The sequence below is a fragment of the Harpia harpyja genome, chromosome 11 (assembly GCF_026419915.1).
Source record: "Harpia harpyja isolate bHarHar1 chromosome 11, bHarHar1 primary haplotype, whole genome shotgun sequence".
In the NCBI taxonomy this organism is placed as follows: Eukaryota; Metazoa; Chordata; class Aves; order Accipitriformes; family Accipitridae; genus Harpia; species Harpia harpyja.
Window position 1 is genome coordinate 35701635 of NC_068950.1, and position 18871 is coordinate 35720505.

The 18871-nt window shown below is 51.5% G+C and overlaps 4 protein-coding genes across 10 annotated transcripts in view; 3 read left to right on the forward strand and 1 right to left on the reverse strand.

The window, feature by feature from the left end:
- Positions 1-7036, forward strand: part of RAD54L (RAD54 like) — a 23508-nt gene extending 16472 nt beyond the window's left edge. The window contains exons 17-19 of one of the 3 annotated variants that reach the window (XR_008237137.1): positions 1348-1511; positions 2692-3466; positions 6935-7024. Coding sequence is in view for 2 of the 3 variants with exons in the window: in XM_052801201.1 (XP_052657161.1) it covers positions 1348-1511; positions 2692-2893 (366 nt within the window). In the remaining variant the exon portion in view is untranslated. Of the gene's footprint in view, positions 1-1347; positions 1512-2691; positions 3467-6934 lie in introns of those variants that run through there. The other 2 variants (XM_052801201.1, XM_052801200.1) reach the window with 2 other exon arrangements.
- LRRC41 (leucine rich repeat containing 41) lies at positions 3701-12457 on the reverse strand. Of its 4 annotated transcripts, XM_052801196.1 has the most exons (10): positions 12349-12457; positions 12176-12262; positions 11496-11566; positions 9521-10688; positions 8852-9097; positions 7782-7946; positions 7353-7451; positions 6737-6859; positions 5721-5796; positions 3701-4513 (listed from the first exon to the last, which is right to left on the reverse strand). In XM_052801196.1, the coding sequence occupies exons 1-10, from the start codon at positions 12434-12436 to the stop codon at positions 4279-4281; spliced, it is 2358 nt and encodes a 785-aa protein (XP_052657156.1). In that variant the 5' UTR covers positions 12437-12457; the 3' UTR covers positions 3701-4278. The 4 variants fall into 4 exon arrangements, with proteins under 4 accessions (XP_052657156.1, XP_052657157.1, XP_052657158.1 ...); XM_052801197.1 differs by lacking the exon at positions 8852-9097; XM_052801198.1 differs by lacking the exon at positions 3701-4513 and having other exon boundaries at positions 5729-5796; positions 6671-6859.
- A 341-nt stretch (positions 12458-12798) lies between these two features.
- LOC128148518 (cytochrome b-c1 complex subunit 6, mitochondrial) lies at positions 12799-14313 on the forward strand. Of its 2 annotated transcripts, none has more exons than XM_052802426.1 (4): positions 12799-12930; positions 13021-13047; positions 13381-13542; positions 14046-14313. In XM_052802426.1, the coding sequence occupies exons 1-4, from the start codon at positions 12889-12891 to the stop codon at positions 14076-14078; spliced, it is 264 nt and encodes an 87-aa protein (XP_052658386.1). In that variant the 5' UTR covers positions 12799-12888; the 3' UTR covers positions 14079-14313. The 2 variants fall into 2 exon arrangements, with proteins under 2 accessions (XP_052658386.1, XP_052658387.1); XM_052802427.1 differs by having other exon boundaries at positions 12825-12930; positions 13027-13047.
- A 632-nt stretch (positions 14314-14945) lies between these two features.
- On the forward strand, positions 14946-18434 carry NSUN4 (NOP2/Sun RNA methyltransferase 4). Its single transcript, XM_052801476.1, has 6 exons — positions 14946-15068; positions 15342-15772; positions 15936-16090; positions 16256-16410; positions 17101-17225; positions 18009-18434. Exons 1-6 carry the CDS (start codon positions 14946-14948, stop codon positions 18280-18282), a joined length of 1263 nt encoding a protein of 420 aa, XP_052657436.1. The 3' UTR covers positions 18283-18434.
- Positions 18435-18871: the final 437 nt, after the last annotated feature.

Below are 18871 nucleotides of genomic sequence, written 5' to 3' on the forward strand. Positions count from 1 at the left end.
ACTGCAGCTGCTGTGATTGGGACCAGAAGGGGAAGAACTCTTCTGTGTCAGTGACCAGAATTGATTGGAACTTAATTGCTTCCTACCCTTAGATGTGTTGCCATGGAAAACCATGAAGGTTCAAGCTGGAGGGTCATTACTGCAGGCCTCTGTTTCTAATGGTGACTGGCTTCTGAGAAATAGAAACAACTGTGGCTTTCCAGATAAGATGCTCCTTTGAAGACATTTAGGCATCAGACTTTAATTTTGTGGGGTGTCTGATGCTGAGTTTGCTGTTTTTCAGTCTGGCTGCAGTCTGTTTTGGTTGGGTGTACATGTACTTAATAAACAGCAAGTATGTTCCCAGAATTACAGCAGCTTTTGGAATGGGGCTGCCTGTTAGCAGGTGGGGTAGCTGCTCTGTAAAGGAAAAGCATGAAGGACACTAGTCTTTTCAGGCTACTGCAACACTTTGTCCAGCAGTGCCAGTAGGGATTACTGCTCAGAAATGTCCCCCGTCTGCCCTTGTTCACCTTCACCTCTCATTAGTTCAGACTGGTTTTTTGTTTTGGTTTGGGGGTTTTTTGTAAGCTTGTGTTCCTTGGTCAATTATTATTTTGCTTTGACAAAACAGATGTCCTTTGCCCATCTCCTCCTTGTCGTGTTCCATTTTTTTTTTTTCTCTGACCTGGCTGCACTTGGAAGCAGGGAGCTCCTTTGCTTTTAGAACTAGGAAACCAGTCTGCAAATCATGACTGATCACCCCCCTCCTTTGTATTACATTTATTTGCAAACCAGACATTTTGCTTTTAGATTTTTGCTTTAAAAATGTAGCATACTGGCCTTTCTGCACATCTGTTCTAGAACTAGTCATCTCCCTCCAGACAGCGAGTATGATTGATCTGTGTGTGGGTGAACCAGCAAATACTGCTGATGCTCGTGTCACCCAGGGCTAACCTTTGTTGCTGTTTTTTGGGAGAGGTTGTGTTTGGTTTTCTTTTTTTTTGTCAGGGAGTGGCTGAAGCTGCTCAGCTCCTTTCCCTTCCTTCCTGTCAGCACAACTGGGTGCAGTGTGCAAGCTCCAGCCACAAGTGGCAGCTCCACCTCTTCCTCATCCATATCTCAGTTGGATTCTCTCCTGTAACCACGGTGAAAGACAAAAGAAGCAGAGTTGGCTTAGATCAGCAACCAAATAGGATGTTATTGGAGTGCAGCTAGTAAAACTTGCCTGTCATCTGTACTGGTCTGGCAAGGCACTAAATGGTCCTGACAGCTTACTGCTGTTTGATCTGGGACCTTTTCCCAACATAGTGCTCCTTTAACACTAGTGTCCCAACTGTGCATTATCTCTGACTCTCTCTTCTGTAGACTGGGACCATAGAGGAGAAGATATTCCAACGCCAGACCCACAAGAAGGCCCTCAGCAGCTGTGTGGTGGATGAAGAGCAGGATGTAGAAAGGCACTTCTCGCTTGGGGAGCTGAAGGAGCTCTTCACATTGAATGAGACCACCACCAGTGACACACATGACAAGTGAGTATACTGAATGACTAATGGATGGAGTCAGCAAAAAAAAACCCCAACCCTCCACAGTTCGGTCTACTGTTTCAGGGGTTCCTCAGGCAGCAGGAGGAAACTCAGAGAGAGAGGGCCTCAAGTGTCTCTGCCTCTGAAGCTGTTAACCACCCGCAGATGAGCACTTTGTTGTCTTACAAAAGCTGTGCTGGCTGGACAAGTGAGCCATGTATCTTGATGCTGCCTGTGTTTGGAGGCTGTGAAATGCTGCAGCTTATGAAAACAGAGAAATTGATCAGAGGTGTTCAAATTAGTGGAGCCCAACTTGGTCCTTCCTTGCCACTCTCCTCCTGGTGGTCTGTGATCTCCAAATGCTGAGCTGCTTCCACTGTCAGGGCTACTGCATCTGCTAAGAATTTATGAGGCCAGCCCAAGTGCTGTTCTAGGGACTAAAAGAATCCTCTTCTCCCTTGTCTGCCCTTCTCCCCCACCCCTGCAACTTGTGGTATTGTAGCCACCAGAAAGAGGACAGGGAGTGCAGGAAAACGCTTCACTGTGAAAGTTAAGACTCTTAGTTCAGGCAAGAAGTGAAGAGGATTAGTTTTAAGCTGACTCAAAGCTTAGGTCTGTGTAGGTATCTTGTCTGCATAGCAACAAGCTTTGCTTGCAGGGCTGCTGGTGCTCTTTGTCTCCTTATGCGGCAGCTCGGTAGGGCATCTCCAGAACAGCCTAAGCATAACCCGGTGGCTGTGGTGGGAGTCAGGATGGAGCAGTTTGGAGCATGGTGTGCTGTCTTGAAGTCAGAAAGCCTGATGCAGTGCTAAGAATGTGTTAGCAGTAGGGGTGTTCACTTGAGATCTGCTCTAAGCAACAACCTTTCAAGGGAAACTCCTCCTGAACTTCCTCTGGGTCCTGCTGGACCATTCCCACAGGGCTAAACAGTGACGGGGAGTGCCATTAGAAACAGAACCCCAGGGTTTCCAAAATGTGAGTCATTCCTTATCTGTCACACATGCCAGAAGGTGGCTGTGTGTTTAAATGAAAAGTGGTAGTAATTAATCCTGTCTGAAAATCCAGTTGCCAGTGTTGCATTGGAAGAGGTGTTAATCCAAATGTTACTGGGCTGCATTTTTTAAGCAACCCATATGCTAAAGAAGTGGAGGAACCTTGCATTGCCCTTATGCTGGCTCTGTTCCAGGATCAAGTGTCGTCGCTGTGTGAATGGCCACCAGGTACGGCCCCCTCCTGAAGGGTCCGACTGTACCTCTGACCTCTCCCAGTGGAACCACTGTGCCGATAAGCGGGGGCTGCAAGACTCCGTACTGAAGGCTGCATGGGATGCTGCTGTCACCTTCACCTTTCATCATCACTCCCATGAGGAGCAGCGAGGGATTCCCTAACAAACAGGTTACTGTCCCCTGTGGGGGCAAGGGCAGACTGCTGTGGCAGTCCACCCCACTTTAATCGCTTTCAAGGAAAGGGGCAGTCAGTAGCAGTACATGCTGGGTGGTTGTGTGGCTGTGAAATGGTTTCCGAGAGGCTGGAAGGCCCCTAGCATTGGTCAGTCTACTGCAACAGCAAGGAGTCCATGGCTTTTTCTCTGCTGTTGTATTGTGTACCTGAAAAACAGCCCTTTGGGCCCTGGGAATAACTGGACCTTGTGCACTTGATGAGATTCAGCACTGGTTCTCGTGCTGTTGGTGTCTGTACCTTCTACTCAGCCAAGTTTTTCTTCAGGTTTAAGTTAAGCCTGCAGTTTTATAGCACTAGATGTGCACAGTTGTGTTTTTTCCTTGACAGCTCTGGCTAACAGCTGCAGATCAGAAACTTGCAGGATCCATTTCTGTTGTGAAATGTGAACCTTGCTGATTACTCAGGAACAAGAGGATTTGTACAACGGAAAAAAGTTTCAGCTTGTATGAACATCTGGCCTGAAAGATCATGCAGGCAGTAGGAAATCAGGCTCTATTAAGGTAACTCCATTTTTAAAACCACTTGCTTTGTTATGGGCAGGATCCCCAGATCTAGCAGAGTGTTTTAACTAGATCACATTACAAGCCAATAATAAAATTCACACTTTGGTACATTATGGGTCTTTATAATAAAAATATAATTAAAATGTTACAAAAGAACAAACTATTCAAAACCTCTGTAAAATGACTGCAGACATTGGAGAGGACCAACATGATTGCAAATAAACAGTAGGCTACTTGGTACATAAAGAATTTTTTTTTTTTAATAAAGTAAAATTTTCCAAAGGTAAAAGGTCAAGACCAGGGCCTTTTTTAGCTTGTTTTCTACTGCCTTTAAGCAGAGGGAAGAGTTCTTATTTCACAGAATGGTTGAAGTCAAGGTCATATTGTCCAATGCCCCTGCTCAAAAGCAAGGTCACCTACACCTGGTTGCCAAGGACCACAGCCAGATGGCTTTTGAGTCTCCCCAACGACGGAGATAGTTAGTTATTGATGAGAAATTGGCTGTAACAACACCCAGTGAAATAACTGCTTGTCCAGACATCTGCAGGAATTTGGTATCTGTCCCACTTAAAATATTCAAATTAAGAAGATGGTAGAGTTAGATCATCTGCAAATACAGATGTTAACCCACAGGGTCTTGTGTGTCACTTCACTGTGGTACCCCTTCTTCAAATGAATAGAAAATTGACAAGACCAACTGTATACTGCTTGAACCAGAGGAAGAGAACTCCACCTGTGCTATGCAATAAGTCTTATTGGCCAGGGACTGAACTGCTTAGTTCAAGCTGATGGGTTTGCTCCTGGGTCCATCACATGACACTGATGTAGTCAGCAAAGGCCTGGGAGGAGTCCCACGAGTCATTGACCACACTGCATACAGCTTTGAGACGCCGAAGTGCTTCTTGAGCTGTTTCAGCATCCTGGTCCAGCCAATTTTGGAAGAGGCGGAGGTGCGTGAATTGAATCTGTCCCCCTCTCTGCTGGATGTGGCCTTCCAGCTTCTTTGTGAACTCCAGGAGCCCATCAGGTTTGATGCAATTTGAGCTTTCCAGGCAAAGACAGACCAAAAAAAAAGTCATTAAGAGTCTAGGCTATAATTTGAGCAGTTTAAATTACTGTTCCTTCTAGTAACTGCCAGTGCAGGTACTTGAGGATGTTTCAATGCAAAGTACAACTTTCTTCAGCAAAGTGTGAGTGGTCCTTCAGTTGTGATAAAACACAAAACTGAAGCACAGTAATATGAAGGGCCAGAAGCTTTTTAAAACTAAGGTGGTAACCACCACCAAGTTAAACTCATTTTCCTGCCCTCCTTACTACTGACTAAGTAGACCTAGCTGTAGCCTTACACTGTTGCTGGCCGTAAGCTGCTGGCTAAGTAGTGCCAGGAGCACTTCAGTCTCATAGCAACTGTCAACTGCCTGGACCAAGGGGCCTGGCCCAACGTACAGGTCCCAGTGCAAGCCTCAGCAGCAAGTGATCATTTATCTCTTCCTTCTGAGAAAATCAGGAGAGCATGTGTCACACCCTGGTGTTTCTAGGAGATTAAAAGGTCATTTTACCTGCATAGATGTGTAAATAAATAGGAAGTTGCATGCTGGACTTAATTTTGTGAGAGGTGCAGTAACAATCAGGATTCAAGGCTGCTGAAGGAGTGGCCATGATTAAATAAATTGTCAAGCCTATGCCCTCTCAGCAACATGAGCCATTAGGATGTAAAGCTGGGGGGGGAAATCAACCAAAACAGTCATTAGTATTGCAGAAATGCCACCCTCCATGTGCTTCGTGAAGGTTACGGCCTATCTGCAGCAGTTCAGGTTGAAGACCAAAGACAATGAAAGGAATGCAGAGGCATTCACAGGATCTGACAGGGGCAATGACAGCGTTCTCTCCCTATTCCAGGGCAGTGGGAACAGAGCTATTCACACTGAGGCCTAAGAATAAATGTACATGGGAATGTTGGTTCTAACCTACAGCACAGGAAGGGCTTGAAGCAGCCTCCCAAGTAAGCAGAAAACCAAAGCTGCTTTTAAGATGGAACTTGACTCATTTATAAAAGGGACAGTAAGATGCCTCAGAGATGCTGGAGGTCCCTGAGCTTGTATGTGCTCATTGCAGCATTTCTCTAAGCTTTTCCTGGGCACATGTTCCCTTGAAGAAGGAACAAAACCATGCTTAGGCTTCTCCTGCTGTCTGAGCCCAGTTCAGCTCTGGCCCTCCCAAAACAAGAAATTCAGTGAAAGCAGCAGAATACCTGACATCCAGCTGGCAAAGAGAGGAGGAGGAATCTTCAGAGAAAATATCTGCAAGGGCAACCAGCCTGTGATTCCCTAAGAGGGGAGAAATGCAGGTGTTAAGACAGTTCCCAGTTTGTATCTAATTATTTAAATGGCCACATGGCTGGGATAATAGTGCAGAAAGGAGGCTGTAAGCCTGTGCATGCAGCACAAAGGGCTCATCTCTGCACCCTCCGTTTGTCCCCCTTTAGTGGCTTAAAGCAGTTCACCCTGCTGAGCACAGTGTTCAAGGCAATGGAAACATTTGCTGATAGGGCAGTTTGTTTCACTAGAAAAATCGTGGTTTTGTTTGAGATGTCAATATGCAGCTTTGTTTTAAAAATGGCCAATAGCACACGGTTAAACTCAAAACCTCAGAAATTAGGTGTATTTCAGGTGATCCCAAGCTTTCCCGTTTCATCTCATTAAAAGAACAAAAACCAGTATTCTGGATTTACCTGAAATTCATTTCTCAGACATTCCTGCTTGGCCTGTGATCCAAAAAGCCTATCATTTCTGTAAATTCAGCTCCACTTCTTTGACACAAACCCTTCATTTACTTATCCCCATCCCTCAAGTGGCTGTCAACAGCTTTTAAGGCATAAAATCCCCAATCTTGGGCAAAATCTGTGCCTCTGGATAAGAGGCAGTGCATCTGCTGCTGGATCTGTTCCTGTTAAAGAGTCTGAAGCAGATCAGTGTTCAGTCAAATCTGGAGTCCCACTGATACTTGCTTTTGCTGCAGAGAAAAGCAACTGTAATGCCCATGCAGCACCTGGGCTCTTGGTACATTGCTGAAGGTAACTGAAATTCTGCCTTTAAAAAATGAACTCAGCGCTCCTTATTTTGTGAGCTAAATTCACTCTGTTCATGCACATGTTAAGTTCAGCACGGAGGTCACCAGCTAGCAACAGTCGTTAACTCCTACCCTGAAGTTATCTCCAAGAGAACTGGTCTAAGGTCAAGGCCCCATAGCAACATCCACTGTACGCACCAAGGCGATTCCCAGGCAGTTTGAGGCTCTTCAAAGATGAATTTCTTTTCACTGTATTGATTATTTCTGACAAAAACTCAGTAGTAGAGCTTTCAAACAGCCGGCAGAAGGAAAACGTGATTTCTACAGAAGAAATGCATTGACAGTACGTGTTAGTACTCCCTGCGTGCTTCATTATTCCATAATTACATCCTGCAGACAGCTCCAGCCCCTAATCCATATGCAAGAACAAAGCCTCCCCAGCAGTGGATTGCATACAACAGCACTGCCGCTCTGTCACAGGAAGAGAGCAGAGATCACACCCAGGGAAATGGCTTTGCCAGCTGACCCAGTTAAAGGCTGATGTGCTCTGCAGGTTAAAAATCTTTGTGTTATAGCCAAGACTATGGACTCTTCTCTACAGCATACACCAGCTGTGCAGCTGCTCCTTTCTCTGCCCTGCTGGCACAAAGAACCAGACACGTTCCCATTCTGTCAACAGCTACAAATCTGCTTCAGGGACAGGGACATTTGGCTAAGCCTTACACATCTGAAGATCACCTCTTAAATGTCAGCCAGCCAAAAGCAGCCACCTGCAGCATCTTTCCAAGCAACAGCACCCAGGAGATTGCTGTACCTTGCAGGACGGGATCCTGAAGCAAAAGCAGAACTTCTTTCTGGTGCTCAGCCAGGTTCACATCATGAAAGCTCAGTTTCTTCAAATTTGGATTACACTCTAAAAGCAAAACAAGTTCTCAGGTAAAGTACTGTACATCCTTGGGATAAAAAGACCCTGACCCAACCACTAGCTAACACCCAGAAACTGCGTTGGACTGTGGATATTTTGTGCTGGATTGTGGGTAATTAGAAATGAACAATCCTTCTATATAGGATCATTCACACGCTCAGCACAGAAAAGTGGGATGGCTGATAGCCATTTCCTTTTCTCAGGAGACTTCAAGGATGTCCACACTGAAGAAATGGACCCACCTAAGCTGGCTTCATACTAAAGGATGGAAGATCACAGCAAGGAAGCCACTCTGTGTGTCACAGTGATGCTGAGTACCTTTGAGTGCCTCCAAAAGGAGCCCAAGCTCCTGAGAACCGGGCAGCGTGGCGCTGTCAAGGGACAGCTGCTGGAGGGACTTTGACGCCTTGAGCACTGGCAGCAGGAACATGGTGTGCAGAGGTTCCCTGGGGAATCGGATCTCCAGCTGCTCCAGGCAGCTCTCTTAAGGGAAGAAAACCAAACAACAATGAAAGAGCTTGGTCTGGAGTGCCCATCTTCAAAGTAGCTAGGTCCTACAGCAAGCAAGAAGTCTGTATGCCTGACAGAACTATCATTTAGGTTGGTAGAAAGTGCCTATGCAACATGCCCTGCCCCACAGAGCTCTACAACTCAGACCTATGGTAATGTGAATCACTTCAGGCTCATTTCAGGATTCCTGCCAGACCGCAGGGCCGCCAATTTCTACGGCATTCTGGCAGTGGAACAACACTTGAGAAGAGGTCACCTTTTATGCACAAATCACTCAGTGTCTTCGCAGAGCACAGCTCTTCACTGACGCCACTCCATACTCACTCAGGCTTTGCTTACTGCTTTTCTGGTCATTCAAAGGCTAATAAGGCTGATGAGAGACCTGTGAGCTGAGAATATGCTGCTATAGCTCCCAGACTGTAATCCAGAGGCTTGGGCAGTGCTTTGCCATCACCTGTGGTATTGTGATGATCAAGAGATGCTTCCCTCTGCTTAAGGGTCTGTCTAAGGCTTAGAGCCTCACAGTCTATAGGATGGTCAAAGCAGAAGCTCCCAACCCATTTACAGATCTGGTGGAATACACTCCCCACAGGCTGCATGGACAGTCACTGCTAGCAGATTATGACTGGCCCTGTACAAAGCTGATGTTGCAGCAGGTTGGCATACAGCAGTAAAATGCTTTGTCCGAGACTCAGGCTCCACAGAGCATGTCACAGACTGGAAACGACAAACCAACACCATCTAAATCAGAAAGGTGAGGCTGTAATTGCTTAATTACACATCACTGTAACAGTGTAGAGTTCAAATCTGCGTGCCAAGCTTTTACAGTTTTATCTGCCTGCCACATCCTGGTCATCACTCAGAATAATGATTCCTACCTGGGATTTCTACCTCACTGCAGCTTGGATTCCCCTCTGGCCTGTTCCCCTCCAGCTGGTTTTTGAGGTCGAAGCTGACTGAGAGCGTGTGGAGCTGGGGAAAGGCGCTCAGGATGCAGCGAACAAGCTCCATGCAAGGCATGTGGGAGAAGACGTCACTCACACGCACCACACGGAGGTGGCAGTCTGATTGGCGGGAGAGGGCCCGGAGCCCAGAGAGGATGCAGAAGATGTTAGCACCCAGGCCTGGAACAGCATTTGTACAGAAAGGTGTTAGCTGTGCCTGTACAGACACCAGCGCACACGCAGCTGGAGCTGCACCAACGGCCAAGCAACCTAAGGCAAAGGCTAAACTCACAGACTGCTTTATCCACATGTTCTTAAGCTACACTGTGTATACGGGAGAGGGAGATCTGGCTCTTCCCTTCGCCCTCTCTGGATGGCGTTTAAGGACAAGGGCAGGGGCTGTTCTGGGGCAGAAGGGCCCCATTCTCTCCCTCAAACAAGTCCTCATGCTCATTAAACATCTCTACCGATGCCATTCTCAGGATTGGGTACCAATACTCTTACAATGCCCATTCCAGTAAAAATAAAATCAGGGTAAACCTGAGCGATAAGTCAGACCATTAGACCAAAGCTGGAAGGAAGCAACCTGTTGACACCACTAACCGTTGTAAGACAGAACCAAGTTTTCTAAAGATACCCAGGAGCTCAGCAGGTTACTCAGAGTCCGACACGTCTCCCCAGTCAAAGGAATGGAGAACAATTCCAGCGTGGACACGCTTCGGAAGCGGTGAGCAGCTTTCAGAGAAAAGATGCCAGCAGATCCTCCTCTTTTCTTACAGCCAGCATGGCCAGTGCACAGAGATCCTGGGGAGGAACTAGTCCAGTTCTCAGCATTTTCTTCCTCTGTGGTGCTGTTTTTGTCAAGTAACCCTGAATTATCCTCTCTAGCAACAGTAAAAACAAAATCATACAGGTCTTCTGGGTCAGCGTATGGTCCCCTGCTTCGTCTGAGGCAGCGACGTTTCTTCCCCACTGCAGATTTCAGCCGTCTGCGTGTCTTTCGAAGAACAGGGTAACGGGACAGCTGGTCTGAGACGCAACGAGGAGAAGATCTTCCCTGACTGCTGGTGTGGTCACAGGGCATCTTGCTGCTTGCCTCCTCACACGACTGGTTTTGCAGAGGAGGACTTCTTGGTCTGGACAGGACAGAGTTCAGGCAAGTGTCAGCCCCGTATCCATTCACCTCTGCATCAGCCTCCTCTGGGGCCCTGGGGGATCCCTTCTGGTTCTCACCATCGCTCCACTTCCTCTCATCATAACGGCCCCTCTTTGCTTGCTCTCGTGCTGACTCCTGGCTTTGGGCTTTGTCCTCCTCTCTGCAAAGGCCACACGGGCCGCTGTGATACGCGAGGGCGTTTCCCGAGCGCCAAAACCCAGCACTCATGCTCAAAATGAGAACGAGAAGAACTGTGTCAGGAACAGGCCAGGAATACATGGACACTTGGCTGACGGAGCCATGGTGAATCAGCCGGTGAAGAAGTAAAACCAGCGAACGCCTGATGGACTGGTCGGAGGAGAGGAGGTGCTGGAACTTCAGGATCCGCAGGGAGCTAGCCAGGTTTTCAAGCACTTTCTGGTTGTGCTCAGCAGTGAGCTCCACCGCGCCCTGCAGCATGTTGCAGAGGGTAAGCTGAGAAACGTGCGGGGAGCTGTGGAGCAGCGGTGAAAAGTGATGGTCGTTGAGACGCCAGTCAGAGGAAACATCCAAGACACCGTGAAGAACGTTTGAGAAGAATGTTTCAAGGAACTTCTTCCTCCAACAGGTTATATTCTGCAATTAAACAACAGGGCTGTATTAACAAAAAAGTCAGCCACAATTTTTCTCGTTCTTTTTAAGTTAAATTATTGCTAACTGCTAACCTGGTAAATGTAGCATCCAAAAAAACCTACTGCTAGCACAACTGAGACTACCTTTCTAGTTCTCAACATCCTTCCTCAGTGTATTTGTTGAAAACCTGAGCTACTCCCATCGCTCTCTCTTCATCCTGCTTCTGGCCTCATTTAAACATATTTAGTGGTTTGAAGCTAAGCCACATTTTTGCCTATTAAAAACCACATCATCAGGAATCTTCTTCCAGAGTGTCTCTTTGTAAGCTGTGATTAAGTTGTCTGTTAATGATTCTTTTGCAATGCTAAATCAATGGATCTGCTTCAGTTTTTCTACGTAAAACCATTCTTCCAAACTCACTGTCTCCTGTATTTTTCTAGTGTTTTCTAAGACACCAGCACATTTTTTTGCCAGCATAGGTGTAAGCATAATATAAGATACTGTTTTTATCCTCCATTTTCCCAAGAATTACATCTCTAACGGCAGGATTTATTCTTTCGGCAAACTCACTGTTGTGAGATGGTGTGGCTGTGCAGTACGGTTCCTTTTATGAACCCTGTTTCCCCAAATAATTGTACTACTGGGGTCACGCCTTGGTCCGGAGCTCTATGAACGCTTATAAGCAAGCGCCAGCAACCACTTGGAGGCAGCCAGCGGCACCGGCAGGCTTAGAAACCGAAACCTCGTGGAAAACGGCAGGAACGGGGCGCCTGCGTCGTGCCCCTTCTCCCACCAGCAGCGTCCCCTCACCTCTGAGTTGGGCGGCCTGGTTTTCATCACATCGTCCCACAGCTTGCGCCAGATGGGCTGCGTTGAGAGGCCTGGGGGGGGAAAAAAAAAAAAATCAACCGGGTGCTTTCACCCCTTCTCCCCGTCAGAGTGCCCTGCCCTGGAGCTCGCAGGGGCGCGGGGCAGACCCAGACCCCTGCAGCGCAAGGAGGGTGCTCTGCGGTGAGGAGAAGGAAGACCGCTGCCTTGTAAGGGACGCTGGTTAAAAACCCGCAGGTTTTGTCGGTCCTCAAAAGGAGCAAAGGTACAGCAGGGCTCGCACCCCGGCGTGAGCCCTGCCTGGGTGCGGGATGGGGCTCAAGGTTTTGGACACAGAGGGGTGTCCAAGCTCTGGGGGTTCCGCGTGTGTCCCCCCCCTCCTCAGTAGAGGGGTTCACCCCTCTAGCCCTTCACCCCTCCAGCCCGGGGCTCCCGTTTCCAGCCCGGAGGGGTTTGTCCCCCCAGCTGAGGGTTCCTCTCTCCAGCCGGGGGTCCCTCCGGTGTGGGGCTCATCTCTCCAGGTCGGGGGCGGGGGGCATCCCTCCCAGTGTGTGTGTGTGTGTGTGCGTGGGGTGGGTTGCCCACCCCATCAGTTCCGGGGGTCCCGTCCCTCCCGCCCGGGGGTACCCCCAAGGGTCTGTCGCCGTCCCCGCCGGTGTCACCTGCTCTCCGGGCGGCGCCCTCGGCCCGCTCGAGGCGGAAGACGGTGAGAAGCGGCAGGAGCCCCCGCAGGAGGTGCCCGGGCAGCGCTGCGGAGAGCCAGAGGGAGACGGCGGCAGGGTGCGGGCAGGCCCCAGGCCCCGCGCCCCGCCGCCCCGCGCCGCCCGCGCCTTACCCCAGACGTCCCGCTCCAGGGCCCCCATGCTGCGGCTCACCGCCGCCGCGCTCAGCGCGAACAGGCTGCGCGGCCCCTCCGCCGCCATCGCCCCCTTCACCGCCGCCGCCGCCGCCGCGCCGCCGCCGCCGCCATCTTGGGAAGGGACACAACCCCTCCCTCCCTCCCTCCCGCGCGCCACTGCTGCCGCCGCCATCTTGGGAGGTGGAGGGAGCGGGCGGCCATATTGGGGAGGTCGCGTCGAGCAGCGTCCCCTTCCCGCGCCGGGCCGGAGAGGCCGGCAGCGGCAGCCAGGCCGAGCCGGCTCCGAGGTTGCGATCCCCAGGAAGAAGGGCAAAAAGAAGGCAGGGAACGGGGAGGTAGCCATCTTGAGACGGTCACGGCTGCCGTGTTTGGAAGGGAGGCGCCTAGGCCTTGAAGCGCCACCCTCCGGGGGAGGCGGTCCCAACGCGCTGCGGGCGCGTTTCCGCTTCCGGGGCGGACAGCGGCCCTTCCGGCGGGTGACCCTGCGGAGTCCTTCTGGGCGGTGGGAGCGGAGGGATGGGGCTGCGCGACAGCGTCGTCCACGCCGGCGAGCCCGAGGTGAGCCGGGCCGCAGCCCCGCGGGACGCGGGCGAGCGGTCCGCCGGTCGGTGGGTTAACGGCTGTGCTTTCTTTTTTTTTCCCCAGGAGGAGGAGGAGGAGGAGGAAGAGCTGGTGGTAAGACGGGGAGCGGGGCCGGGGCAGGGCCTGGGCCGCCCCTGCCCGGGGAGCTGGCGGGCCTCGGTGGCGGCGGGGGAGGCCCGTAGCCTCTGCGGCCACCCGCGGCTCCCAGGGGTAGATGCCCGGTGCCTTTCAGCGGCGACAGGCAAAATGGCAGGGGCTTGGGCCCCCGTCGCCGCTCTGTGCTGGCGATCCAGAGCTCAGCGGGGAGGCAGCTTGAATCCGGGCTTCGATATGGGTGGATGGATCTCTCTTAAAGCGATGGGTCTCGGGGCGGGGGGAACGGCGTTTCGGGGTCTCCCCGTTCTCACCACAGCCCCGCGTCTGCAGGATCCCTTAACCACGATCCGGGAGCACTGCGAGCAGACGGAGAAATGCGTGAAGGCACGGGAGCGGCTGGAGCTGTGTGACGCGCGGGTGTCCTCCAGGTCCCACACAGAAGAGCAGTGCACAGAGGAGCTTTTTGACTTCCTGCACGCCAGGGACCACTGCGTAAGTGCAGCACCCGTGGATGCAACCTGCCTGCTGGTGCTGGGAGCAGAGCTGCCTTTAGCTGCGCTTCTGAGAGTGCAGACAGCTCACGTAGCTGTTCGGTCACAGTGAGCTCGGAAGAACTGCGAGCCTTGATGCTTTTTCTTGCAAAATGTTTGGTTCCTCCTTGTTACAACAGTTCCAGCTGGAATTTGGTAGGTTATTAAACAATGAAATAAGTCAAACGCATTGTTTCTGCCCTGCAAATGACACTCTGCTCTCTTAGTGCTGTATTTGCCCTTTTAAAGTTAAACCTTCTTAACCTGAGCTGAAACTTTGTAAGAACCCTCGGCTTGTTAGTTTTCTTGAGTGACTTGTTGCAAGACAATGAGAAGAGCGGAGGGCTGTGGGGCCGTGGGGCCGTGTGCGTTAGTGGCCCAGAAAACCAAGAGGTGGCTGGTAACACCCTGCTGATTTCCAGCCCTAAGCTATGAGCTACTGAGTGCTTTGTCTCTTCTTTTCAGGTTGCTCACAAACTCTTTAAGAACCTGAAGTGAAGGCGGGCGTGATTGTCCATCTACTTCCACAGCGCGTGCTGGCAGTTTCTGGATTCACAGTACTGCTTCCTGCCTGTTCATTCTCCACGCCAAGTATAAACGAAACGGCTTCCTGGCAGCGACTGAGCGTCAGTGTGTCGCTGCGGCTGTTTTCGTGGAAGATGCGCAGCTACGCAAAAAATGTGTTGATGTTCTGTAATTTTCCATATTAAACATTCAGAGTTCCCATGGGAAATACCCTCAGTTTATTTACTAGTTCTTGCACTGGGTTACGATGAAATTACTGGGTGTCAGAGCCCAGTTTGGGGGGGGGGGGAACTTTTCCTCACTTGTGGGAATGTCCTTTCTGTGCAACGGCTGGAGCCCAATCCCATAGGTCAGAATTTGTCAGCTGGAGCCACAAAGATTCTTTCCAAGCCCCACAAGACTGATATTGTTTGTGCAGTAAGTTCTGACTCAAACTAAAGGGAGTGACCCTTTTCTAGGAGAGAAGTCCGTCCGTCCGTCCCCCTTCTTGAGAGAGGACTGTCAGCTCTCCCTCACTGTCACCTACTGCTGCCAGAAGGCCTGGCCGCGGTCACCTTCGAGTCCTTGCCCGGACCGACTGACCGCCGGTGGGCAGGGGGTGGTTCTCCCTGCCCAGACCCCGAACGGTCACCGGGGGGAACGAAATCCCTCCGGGGTGGGTCACCAGCCCCTTCTGCTGCCCCGGTGCTGCCCTGCGGGCGGGTCAAGTTCACGCTCTGCCCGTTTTTCTTCCCGCTAGGATGTTTTAGGAGCCGGAAAACGAGGCGGGGAGCCGGGGGGGGGGCGGCGGAGCGGTGCCGGTCCCGCCCCGGAAGGCGCGGCGGCGACGGAGCGGGGATGATGGCGGCGCTGGGGGGGGGAGGCGGGCGGGCGGCGGCAGCGCTGCTGCGGCGGAGGGGGCCGGGGGGGCCGCCGGCGGGGCTGGGAGCGGGGCCGCGCCGGTACCGCTACAAGGAGAAGTGGGTGAGCGTCAGCCGGAGCCGGTCCCTGCCCTGCGGCCGCCCGTCCCCGCCGCGGAGGACGGCCCGGTCCTGACACCCCCCCCCCCGACCACCAGCCCCTTGGGTGTTGGGGGCACAGTCGCTTTCTGGGGCTGCAGAAAGGCCCTGGGGACTTTGGCAGCGCAGAACCCGGCGCTGGATTCTCCTGGAAAAACGTTGAGGCTGGGGAGGGGACACTGGGATGTCGAGGTATTTTGTCGTTTAACATCTCTGATATCAATTTTTTTCCCCCAAGGCTGCCACGGCCCCCCGCATCCCGCCCACGCGGCTGGCCCTGCACCACTTCGACGTGAATTACAGCCTGCAGCTGAAGGACCTGTGGCCCTCTGTCCGCGCCAGCCTGCTCTGCGAGCAGAAGTACGGTGCCCTCCTCAACAACTTCTCTCCTGTCGACCACGTCACCCAAGAGCTGGAGCTGCTGAATGCCACCGATTTTGTTTCCGAAGCCCCCAAAAAGGCACTGCGATCACAGCGGGGTGCAGCTGCAGAGGAAGCAGGGAGAGGGGAAGGCAGGTCCCGGGAGGGGTCTGGCGAGGGCAGGACAGCGATGCAGGCAGAGACGATGACACAGGCAGAGACGTCACCACCGCTTCGACCCTCCATCAGCTCCAACATCAAGTGTTACACCTTCCCCAGGGGCGACATCACGCGCTTTCGCCCTGCACGGTGAGACAACCCTGGGACAGACCGCCCGCTGTCATTGCCAGCCTCGGGGGCTGCATGTGTGTGAGCACCTGCTGCTTCTGTACGTCCCCATCCTCACTTCCAACTGCTGATTTCTTTTCCCCTTGCACGTTTGCTTTTTTTTACACAAACTGGTGATTTCCAGGCCAGATGCTCTGGGGCTCCTCGACTATTATCTCATGGACGCAGCATCTCTCCTGCCCGTCCTGGCGCTCAATGTGCAGCCGGATGACTTTGTCCTCGACCTTTGTGCGGCTCCGGGTGGCAAGACTCTGGCTCTGCTGCAGACTGGGATTTGTGGTAAGTGGAGGTGGGTGTTCCTTGTCCCTGTGCGTAAAAGAGGGCTGAAAGAGTGTGCTGCGCCCATTAATGTCTGACCATTAATCATTTCTGGTTAGAAGAGTTGGGAATCAGGTGTGGTTTTGCAAGAGTGACATTCCCAGTGTGCCTGTTTTGTCTTCTCAGGGCATCTGGCAGCCAACGATGTCTCCATTTCCCGGACAAAGAGGCTGTACCAAATTCTCCATAGCTATGTTCCCAAAGTAATCAGGGAGACCGTGAGTGTCACGTCCTGCGACGGAAGGGACTGGGGGCAGCTGCAAGGCAGCACTTTCCATAAGGTAGGTGATTGGGAACCGGTGAAGATAAACCCATCTAGTTCACTTTCCTGCTGTTTCAGAGGAAGAGAGCAGCTTATCCTACAGTATAATTGTGTAGTCTTAAATGCGGAGAAAGAGAGAAGACTAAGCCACATACGGAGTAGTATTTCCTCCTGCTCTACCCTTCCTGCAGGATCTGGTGCATATGGGCATCTGGAGTTGTACCTTCATTTACCTGTGTAATACCCTTTAAAAGTCCAGTGCTGATCTATCACCTAGAAGGGGTTAAATGTGAAGATTAGATAATTCTTATTTCTCAGCCGTGTCCAGCCATGGGAGCTGGGTTTGTTACTCTGGGAGGCATCACTGCAGGAGCTCTGGCCGTGCATGGTTGCAGCTGTAAGGTGCTGCAGTAACGCCTGCCAGGAAGACACACAGAGTAGAAACGTTAAATGGGGACATGTGCGAGAGCGTGATGCTATCCGCCATTTCTGTGTCTGTTTGCACATTCCTGAAACGCAAAAGCAGCCAGACGAGTTACAGTTCAGTGCGGGTGCACGCCTGCGCTCGGGCAGCATCAGCTAGGCAAGGTACCGAGAGCTGCTTGGTGCGTGGCAAGGGTGGAGGAGTTGGGCAAGGGGCAGGTTGCACGAGGAGACTCGCTGAGCTTGACCTGGGCCCAGGACTGATGCAGGACCTCTGCTGCTGCAGGTCCTGGTGGATGTGCCCTGCACGACGGACAGGCACTCTGTCATGGAGGAGGAGAACAACATCTTCCACAGGAGGCGAACGAAGGAGCGTCAGATGTTGCCCATGCTGCAGCTGCAGCTGCTGATGTGAGTGAGCTCGATGCTGTGTTTTGGTGTCATTTGTGTTACGGTAGCAGCTCTCCATGGCCAGCACTGAGACCTCTTCTTACTTTGTGTGCCCCTGACTGGGAAATGTGGAAACCATGTGTAGTTTTCTGGACTGGCAATAGTTAAACACATCAAATCATAATAAGTGTAAGAAGGTGCAAATGTTCCCAGTCAGATCAAATGTCCTTACTGTCCCCAGCAGTAGCTCACAGGAGGTAGGGAGGACAGTCTCAGGAACAGGATGGGTATAGTGTTGTCCTTTTGTGTGATGATCTCCCTGGTCCTGGCAGTGGAGGATTCCTGAGTGTCCACATCTCCCAGCACATGGGAGGACATGGCGCTTCGTCACCCCATTTCACTGGGAAGGCTGGATGGGCTGGCTGCGAGCTGGGGCAATAAGGAAACAGATTAGACAGTCCCATGGCAGCGCTTGAACTGCAAGAGCCTGTTCCCCTGTACGTACTCGTATCCCATTCCCTTGGAGGTGAGTGCAGGATTACTCCTTCCAGCTGCTCTCCAGTAACGTCTCTCCCACGTTAAGTACTTTATCAGTCTGAGCGCCTATTTGACCCATATTGCCCTGGTCTAAAACAGTCCTCAAGCTGCAGTGACACAGGGAGACTGCTGAGCCTGTGGAGTTCAAGATTTGTCTCTCACCTCCTGAGTTACGTGCTGGCTTCCCAGTTTTGGTGGGTGGGAATGCTGGTGTGCCACGCAGTCTTCTTCTTCCCGTGACAGTGTGTGTGTTTAACTTGCCTGCAGGGCTGGGATCCTCGCTACTAAGCCAGGAGGAGAGGTGGTGTATTCTACGTGCTCCCTCTCCCCGCTGCAGAATGAGTATGTGATCGAGAGAGCAGTAGAAATTGCAGAAACCCAGTTTAACATCAGTATCCATGTTGAGGACTTGAGCCACTTTCGGACACTCTTCCAGGACACGTTTTCCTTCTTCTTGGATTGCCGACTGGGGGAGCTTGTTCTGCCTCACCTCACAGCCAACTTTGGACCTATGTATTTCTGCAAATTACGTCGGATGTAGAAGGGTTGACAGACTATGTCTGTTGGCCATCAGGAAATACCCCAAGTTTCCAGGGAAAGCAAACTGCTTTATATTTATTTTTCTTTTTAAAGTGTCCGAAAGGAAGCCTGCTTTTTTACGGCAGACATAGAGAATAAATGAGAAAGACCTGCTGTGGAGTCTCCTGAATATTTATCTGTTTGAGACTGAAGTGTTTAATCTAGGAAAGAGAGAGAGGTCTTATCAGAGGGAGCAATTTATCCATCCGTCTCAGGATGGGGTAAATGGCCCTGTGTGGATGCTGCTCACTCCCTCCCATCTGACTGCTTTGATCCTACGTGAGCAGGTTTGGGTTAACGAACACCATCTGGGGATCTCAGCCTTTCTGTCCCAGATCTCACCATCTGCATAATTGAGTTGCATCTGTCTCTGCTTATCTCCTGCATTCAGAAAGAGCAGCCTGACATCCTGAAATAAGAGGTTCCTAAGAATGCCCCTGCTGTGAGGTTGGAAACGTGCTTGCGATGCTCGAGATCTGGTGGCGGAAAGAGCTTGGTGCTGTGGAAAGGCCGGTGGCTGTTGCCCTCCCTCACGGACAGGAAAGCTGTGG

Coding starts and splice junctions, on each gene's coding strand:
- LRRC41 (XM_052801196.1), bottom strand. CDS start 12,436: ATGGCGGCGGAGGGGCCGCGCAGCCTGTTCGCGCTGAGCGCGGCGGCG. Junction 9,098..9,520: donor CTTGGTTCTGTCTTACAACG/GTTAGTGGTGTC, acceptor ATGCTGTTCCAG/GCCTGGGTGCTAACATCTTC. Junction 7,947..8,851: donor CAGTGAGGTAGAAATCCCAG/GTAGGAATCATT, acceptor TCTTCCCTTAAG/AGAGCTGCCTGGAGCAGCTG.
- NSUN4 (XM_052801476.1), top strand. CDS start 14,946: ATGGCGGCGCTGGGGGGGGGAGGCGGGCGGGCGGCGGCAGCGCTGCTG. Junction 16,411..17,100: donor AAGGCAGCACTTTCCATAAG/GTAGGTGATTGG, acceptor CTGCTGCTGCAG/GTCCTGGTGGATGTGCCCTG. Junction 17,226..18,008: donor CTGCAGCTGCAGCTGCTGAT/GTGAGTGAGCTC, acceptor ACTTGCCTGCAG/GGCTGGGATCCTCGCTACTA.
- LOC128148518 (XM_052802426.1), top strand. CDS start 12,889: ATGGGGCTGCGCGACAGCGTCGTCCACGCCGGCGAGCCCGAG. Junction 12,931..13,020: donor TCCACGCCGGCGAGCCCGAG/GTGAGCCGGGCC, acceptor TTTCCCCAGGAG/GAGGAGGAGGAGGAGGAAGA. Junction 13,048..13,380: donor AGGAGGAGGAAGAGCTGGTG/GTAAGACGGGGA, acceptor CCGCGTCTGCAG/GATCCCTTAACCACGATCCG.